Source organism: Solanum pennellii, chromosome 11, assembly GCF_001406875.1.
Source record: "Solanum pennellii chromosome 11, SPENNV200".
Lineage (NCBI taxonomy): Eukaryota > Viridiplantae > Streptophyta > Magnoliopsida > Solanales > Solanaceae > Solanum > Solanum pennellii.
The window spans coordinates 8940728-8949332 of NC_028647.1; the positions used below are offsets into that span (position 1 = coordinate 8940728).

The 8605-nt window shown below is 29.5% G+C and overlaps 1 protein-coding gene across 1 annotated transcript; it reads right to left on the minus strand.

Annotated features, from left to right (window-relative positions):
• Positions 1 to 1318: 1318 nt before the first annotated feature.
• Positions 1319 to 4080, minus strand: LOC107004780 (F-box/FBD/LRR-repeat protein At1g13570-like). Its single transcript, XM_015203133.2, has 4 exons — positions 3990 to 4080; positions 2250 to 3099; positions 1987 to 2151; positions 1319 to 1819 (listed from the first exon to the last, which is right to left on the minus strand). Exons 2-4 carry the CDS (start codon positions 3078 to 3080, stop codon positions 1508 to 1510), a joined length of 1308 nt encoding a protein of 435 aa, XP_015058619.1. The 5' UTR covers positions 3081 to 3099; positions 3990 to 4080; the 3' UTR covers positions 1319 to 1507.
• Between the last annotated feature and the right edge of the window lie 4525 nt (positions 4081 to 8605).

Below are 8605 nucleotides of genomic sequence, written 5' to 3' on the forward strand. Positions count from 1 at the left end.
GATCGATGAGAATGTTCCTTGTCTTCAAGAAACTCCATGCACTAAGGAGACGATAGATTCATTGAATGTCAGGATATAGTCTTTAGAGAAAATTATCGTCAGCATGAATGCTAAGACTGAGTCTTTAGAGAAAGCTATCGTCACCATGAAGTCTAAGAGAGGTATAAAGACTTCATCAAAGATCTCTCATCTATATACTCCCGACTATGTTAAAAGAACAAAGAGGCAAAATTCAGAGGCCTTGTCAAGTCCTAGAAAAAAAAGAAGGGAAAAATGAATGAGATCATTATCGAAAAAGAATTGGTGTCCGAAGATAGTTAAGGTAAAATTATTTTCTAATCATCTTTCTAAGATTTGTCTTGTATATATATACATATATATTCCATTTTTACATGTGAAGTTTTTTAATATTACAGTTGATTCCAATTCAAAAGGAGTTGAAAGAGTGATGAAGAAGGGGCTGCTTGTGAATATGCATTTTTACCACTATTTTGCTGCACTTTTAATTCACATTTGTTGTACATTAGTGAATATGGTATTTTAAATTTTATGAATTGAAGGAGCTCTTGTTGATATGCATTTTTATCACTATTTTGCTACAATTTTAATTCACTTTTGTTGTACATTAGTGAATATGGTATTTTGAATTTGATGGATTGAAAGAGCTGCTTATGAATATGCAATTTTACCATTATTCTGTTGCACTTCTAATTCACTTTTGTTGTATATTAGTGAATATGATATGTTGAATTGTACATCGTGATGTTGTTAGTGAACTAGTTGCAGCTAAGGATTTGACTCATCCATGTTGAAATTCTCTACAGCTATTAAACAAGTTGTTGCATTTTTTTTACAGCAATTACTGAAATTTTCTACAACAATTAAGCAAATTGTTGTACTTTTCGTAGCAATTGCTACAATTCTCTACAACAATTAAACGAGTTGTTGTATTGTTTTTACAACAATTTCTTAAATTTCTACAACAAACACGAAATTATTGTACTTCTCAGAGCAGTTTATGAACTTTTCTAATGCAAGTAAGAAAGTTATTGTACTTTATATGGCAACTAGTTAATAACCTCAACCCCCTTTGAATTAATTTGTTGTTAGAAATGGCTCATGGGATCATTTCACTTTTAAAAGATTTTGTATTCGAGCCACATGAATAAAACAAGAAAAAAATTGATAGCGTGTTTCCTAAACCTTGAAGCACACCAGAAATATCATTTTTTTCGTAGTTTCACGCCTTAGCTATCAATACAGGTGGAGTATCAACATATTTGTGGAGAATCAACACATTGTGACACACAACATAATATTGAAATAAACCACCATAGTATCAAATCATGAGTATGTCACACATTCAACAAAATCATTCATGAACAGAGACTGGGAACTTGGCTAACAAAACAAACAAACCAAAAGAAATGCTCATGTTCCCAAACAGACATTCACATCAAAACACAATGTTATATTACTGCTACTACTGCTCCACATTTGTTTCCATCTATTCAACTTCAACTTCAAATACATTTCCGCTCCAAAGATCACGATAGATTACTTCTACTTTAGGTGATAGATGCCAAAATTTTGATACCTTAGCAAGTATCTTTGATCTTCTTTTGGGACGTGAATATGAATCGATAGTCACTCTCACCAACACTGGAGACTTGGCAAACAAAAGCTTAACAAACTGCATCTGTGGCGCTCTCCCGTGGAAGTCTTCTAGCTTAACTTCCCTGAGGTGATTAAATGTGACATCGGAGAAACGTTCAAGTTCAAGAAATTCTGCAGTACCATCATCATCTTCAGTGAAAAGCTAAGAAAAATAACAAGAAGTTAACTCCCAGGTTATTTGAGTATCTAAGATCACGTTTTAAAAAAGAAGCCACTAACAACATAATACCCAATGAGGGTAGAATGTACACAGACCTTACCACTATCTCAAATGCAACAAATCCAGTTACAAAGAAGACAGAGACGAACCTTTAGTTCAAGATATTCCAAGTATGAGAAGCTTCTTATCAACGAAAAACAGCATAATGTATCATATATATCCTCCAGCAAAATATCACGCACATAAAACCGTTTGACTCGGCTATGATCAAAAGGAAGTCTTGTTGGTGCTTCATCTGGTTTTGCACATTCAAACTACAAAAAAAAAACACCAAATTTCCACATTAGTCAACCCAAAAGAATCTCCATGTATGAAAACGTAAAACACTTCCAAGTCATAAAGCAACATCTACCTGTTCAAAACAGAAGTGGACGTGGAGGTGCTCGAGAGCAAAACAAGACTCGAAAAACTTCACAAAATATAAATTTTGTGCCTCCATAGAAGAACCCTCATATAAGTTCAGAGATACTTTTGTCAAAAGAGGGACGTTCGTTAGACTGATATAACTTATACAGCCTGAGAAATCAAAGGATTTCAGCTTAGAGGCATTAATTTCTATTATATATGAAATTGGAACTCCTGAGATTTCCAGCACTAACTTCTCAAGCAACGAGCAACGAGATATCAAACTTCCGAGCAATTCAAAAGAGATTGTGACGTTACATAGTTCCAAGGTGATTAACTTATCAAATCCTTGAAAGCTCGAGGGAGGATGTATAAAACAATTTTCAAGAGTTAGATGCCTCAGCTGCGAACATGTGAAAAGTGAAGACAATTTGTATGCTTCATCTTCATTCCATGGAAGGTGAAAAACAAGATGTTGAATGCCATTCATCGAGAGGAAATATATGAAGAAATCAATCTCAGGACAGCTTCTCAACCCGGTAATGTCGAGGGTAAACTTAGTAATGGGTCCTTTATGAAGGGTTAAAAGCTGGTAGACAATCTTCGAAAATTTAACAGTAGGATCTACTAAATCCTCCTCTGTACTCCAATGAGATTGATCAATCGTCAATTCTGTAAGTCTGCACCAACGGTACCTCCATTTCTTCGATAAGATGCTTGTCCTCACAGCTTCTTTACAAGGCAAACATATTAGAATAACATCGATTATGTTATCAGGAAGGTTACTAAGGATGTCAGGAGGTAAACTTCGACAACGCCTTCTTCCCTTAATAGGCATCCTAATAATCACCAAGAAGCTGTAGAAAATAAGCGAAGTGAGTAATCTCCAAATTATCAGAACAGAACTATTTTCACATTCCACATAAGAAATAAAGGTGTATTCGAGCTGAAATCATACTGTATGTTGTATGATTCATACAACTACTTACTCTTAATATCTATGTTATACTGATTCTAACGTGGCTTGCCATAATAACATCGATATGCACCAACAAACAAATCCATGTATAGTTGCACTCTTACAAGTTATGTTACTTGGACTCGCCAAAAATGATGTCGCACCATGTCGAATCTACCAAAAATGTACTCCTTCCGTTTCGATTTGTTTGTCTTGTTCTGACTTGGCACGGTGTACAAGAAAGAACAGAGAACTTTTGAATCGTGTTGTCTTAAACAAATATATATAAAATGTATCAAAATGTCCTTTTACTATCAAAGAGTAGTCAAATAAGCAAAAAGACATTTCTTTTTTCTAAACGAACTACAAATGTAAGTAATACAAAAAAATCTAAATAGAGTGAGTACTACTTTGTACTTGTTATTTCATAAAATCAGAAAGTAGGATTTGAGGGGGGCTAGAGTTATATGTAGACCTTATGACCTTAACCCTACCTCAGAGGTTGGTAGAGAGTTTATTTCCGATAGATCACCAACTCAACAACATATTTTAAGAGTGAGCAACATAAACACCTTACATTAGTACTCCACAAATACATTTGTGAGTTCAAAAGAGTTGAAACCTAGAATCACATTATATGTTAGCTTGTTCTTATTCTTCTACTAAGCTCTTATAGAGAAACAATAATAAGGTTTTTATAAACTCATAAAAATAAGCATAAGAAGCTATATAAATGCAGAAAACACAAGAATCTTATAAATCTAGCTAAATAAATGAATAAAAAATTACCCTTTTGGAGTATCTTCAATCTCAATCGCCAGAGGCAGAGGGAGAAGTGAATTGGGAAAAACAACATAGAGAAGTTATGCCTTGTCCATCTATATACTATTTAGGTGTCGTTTGGACTTTATTGATTTGGAATAGAACTTATTGAAAGTTGTTATTTGTCAGGACATATAATTTTTACTCTCCATCTTCTTTTTTATATGTATTTTTTTCTATAAATAACTTATGTACTTGGTCGCGCCTCGCTTGGTTGTGAAATGAATTTTTTTTTAAAAAAATTAATACTAAATCTTAAAAGATAAGTTATGAAAAATCAATTAAATATATCTATATTTTATAAAAATAGTTATTCCAAGTCATCTATAAGGTACATACTCTTCGGTTAAACCTTTTTAGTTTTTTACATCAACTTTTTTTAGTTCAGACTTCTTCCTCCTCTTTGTTATAACTTCTTCACTACATACTTTCTAGTATTTATATTTCACCAACCTAAAAAAATTATCATATTAAAATTACTAAAAAAAATTTAATTAAAATTTAAAAAAACAAAATAATGTTAGAAAGAAAATACATTAAAAAATACGAAAAAAAAAAAGAATTAGCTAAACAAAAAAAAATTGAAAAAAATGGCATACACAAATTCCTAATTCTTATATTTTTGTTTAGCTTATATAAAAAAATATGAAGAGTATATTTCATATTGCAAATTAATACTACATTCAATATATACATTCCTAAGAATATTAAGAGGATTAAGGATGTGACTTTAATATTTTTGACGTTTGTATACTATGACACAAAATAATGAATATTAATCATAGAAAATGATAAGACAATTCGAAATAAAGTTATTGAGACATTTATTTTTATAATAAGTTCAATAATAAGCAGGAAGAAAAACAAAAAAAAATCACCAAAGTATAAAGAGAAAGTACCACACTATTTTAGTCCAAAATTATTATATAGATAGATAGATAGATAGACAGATTTTTAAGAATCGCCAATTTCTGTTCTAGGAAAATCAACACATTATTTTAGAAGAAAAAGTTAATATTTACCCGGTATAAAAAAGAATAATATATGTAATGCTCCAAACTTTATCGAACAATATTGTTCTTGAAAATACATACCTTATATTTGAAAATAACTAATTACCGCCACAAAAATTTCTTCTTCATTTTGTCAAATTTGTACAAAATTAATCTGACATTGTCATAAAAAACGTCTTCACCTCGTCTCGTGTTTGGCTACTATGATAAAAAAAAGAAATTATGTAAAACATATCTATAATCTTCATGAACATGGTAGTCATGCATATTTCCGCATCACTTTTTCTATATTCTCTCTCTTAGTTATTAAATGCATGATCAATGAAGAAAAATAAGAAAAAATAAACAAAAAAGAAAAAAATGAAGGAAACATGAAAATAAATATCAACACAACTCCATATATAATTGTTATTTATAGATCGTTTGAGTCCTAAGAATTAGATAGAAGGAAGTTGAGAAGACATTATTTAAGTGGAGAATGCAAAAAGATGGAAGTTTTTTTTTGTAAGTCATGAATTATAATTGAATATAATAAATATGATAGATTTTAAAATTATTAAAAAAATAATTAATAAAAAAAATGAATGAAGAAAATTAAAACAAATTATCAAAAAACAAAAAAATGAATCCTCATTTTAGAAGCATGTCACATCAACAACCCTATGATTTAGTTTAATATTATTATATAGATTTCAATAGACATTTAAGAATAACATTGATATACTTATAACATATAGATATCGATTTTTAGTAGAAGAAATAATCTAAAAAATTAGAAAATGGCAAATCAGATTCTAATATATTTTAATGCAGTTTAGGACAATTAATTTTTGAAATAAACAAAGAAACAAAAAGTAAAAAGAAAAAAGAAAGGAAAAGAAATTATTTAAGGAAATGCATAACATTATTGATGAATTTTTTAAAAAATTAATAGCATCAATGATGAAATGATTTAAATATGGGTGTATTTAATAATTCAGTTTTGAGGTAGAATTTTTTGTCTTTCCAAATTTCGGAAAAGTATTTTTTTAAAAATATAATAAATAAACTTCCACATAATTTTCAATAATTATTTAAGAAAAATATCGAGAAAATGTCAAAATAAAATTGATTAAAATAAACAAATATCTGAAATAAGAAGGTTGTCATCTTTTTCTAATTCATTTTATTATTACACATATCCATAAATGAATCTTTAGCCGAAGAAGTGATCTAAATTAAAAAAAGTTAAATTTCATAAATATATATGTGATTCTTATCATGTTATAATAACAAATATCTTGTAAAAACAAATCAAAAAAGGTAAAAAAATTATTTTAAAAAAGTGCATTAAGGAAATGATATAAACGAAAGTAATAATCAAAATGAAGTAAGAAAAAATAATATGATTGATGATAAATGGAACTAAATGTAGTCACTTTGATATTCAGTAAAATTTAAAGGTAAAATTTTTAGTTTTTAAAAATAAAAAAATTATTAAATTTAAAAACAAAAAAAATAAAAAAGGAAATAAATTTTATATATATATATATATAGAGAGAGAGAGAGAGAACCCTAGGCCCGCCTACGTGGCGCCTCCATAAATTAGAATTTCCTTCTAAATTTATTTATTTACAAAAATAGTTTTCTCCTTTGTTGAAAATATGTGACTTTTATAAAAAATTGTGATTTTTGTTAAGAGTTACGTCTTTTATGAATACTTACCCCAAAAATAGTCATCTTCTTTCATGAAATGATGTGACTTTTATGCACAGTTGTGACTTTTATTAATAGTTGCGACTTTATTGAAGAGTTGTAACTTTTATGAAAAGTTGCGACTTTAAAAAAGAGTTGCGAGTTTTATGAAAAGTTGCGAGTTTTATGAAAGGTTGTGACCTTTCTAAAGGGTTGCAACTTTTCCAAATAGTCATAACCTTTCCGATAAGTCACAATAAATATTTGTTTACACTACCATTTTTTTCAATAAATAGAGGTGTTTCCTCTTATTTTCAAACAACGAAAATCTTGAACCTCTTTTTTTTTTCTTCTTCTTCAAAATTCTATATTTGTGTACACTGCTCAAGTTGAGTGGCTCAGTGACACATTGTTTATGTTAGAGATCTTGGTATGTATTTTACCGTCATTAATTTATGTTTATGTAATTAAGGTTAAATGATAAGATGTAATAATTTTCATTTTCGTTTACATTATTAATCTCTTATGTAAGATACTAGAGTATTTTAGTTTTAGTGACCGATAGATTTTAAGTATTATTAGATTTCTGCCGGAAGCGTGGGTAATTTTATGCTGATTTTTTAGGTAAATTTCCACCATGTTCATTCTCTATGTAAATTTACACAGACTTTTTCCTTTACTTATAGGTCAATGTCTCATATGTTTTCAAAAAAGAAAAATGAATGTACAATTAAAATCTAAGGTTTATTCTTTTACTCATAAATACCTACTACCTTATATATTTTTCTTTACAACTGTTATTCAGGGTAGCAAGGATCTTTACCCTTCATCAATTGAGTAGTTTTTATTTTTAGCAAGTAGAAATCACTTTTTCGTGAGCGAAATTTGGGGTTGCAGTGAATCTGTCTCCAAGTAATTGTTTTTGCAATGAAAATATATGCAGATTTTTATTAATTATCACATTTATGACTCATCTATAAAGTAGTTTATATTTTTTTATCCTCTACTTTCAATTTAAAATGCACCCTAGAAACTCACAACTATTCCACAATATTACAATGGTGTTTTGAAAACGAAGAGTAAACTAGAGTTCGTTACATGATTTGCTATAGGTCTATGATATTTACGCAATTTTCACTTTCAATTTTTTTGCATTGCTACAAATTATCCAGTTTTTAGGTGTTTTTGTTATGATCAATGATGCGTAAGTGTAGGAGACGAGAAGTGATTTTATTCCCTCCTTAGCAATGTTCGTTTTTGTAATTTTGCTTGCGAATCTAATATAGTATGTTGATAATAATCAACTTCAGCGAGAGGGAATCTCAACTTTTAGAATAAGTATTCCAGAGTGTATGTTATATAATTGTCAGACGAGACGAGGTATATCACATACATTTTGCGTTCTCTTTGGCCATACAAGATACCTTTACTGTAAATGGTGTACCAAGTCAAAAACATATCCATCATGAGTAAAATTAATAAGGATCATTACAAATTCTATAAACATGCATACGCAGTGAAAGAAGGATATTTGGAGTTTCTCAGTTTGCTTACTCTTGTATAACTTTTGCTATGTCTGAATTTTTACTGTTGAAGCCCATTGAATTGTGAAGGCAGATTATTTTGGTTTACAAGTGATTTTGCAGTCCGTAGTTTGGGACTTGGAAAAACATGGAATCATTGTGGTCAGATGTAATTTGAGATAATCAAGCAAAAAGAAATGAAGGGCAAAGAAATAGTGGTTCTTATTTAAGCTAACATATTCAAGGAATTTAAAGTAGTGCACTTGAACCTTTAAAATTTGAATGCATAGCCGCATTACATGAAGCTTGATAATTTACTATCCTCAAGTGAGGTACTGACTATATACTTTGCATTATCTTTTACAATTGTAAG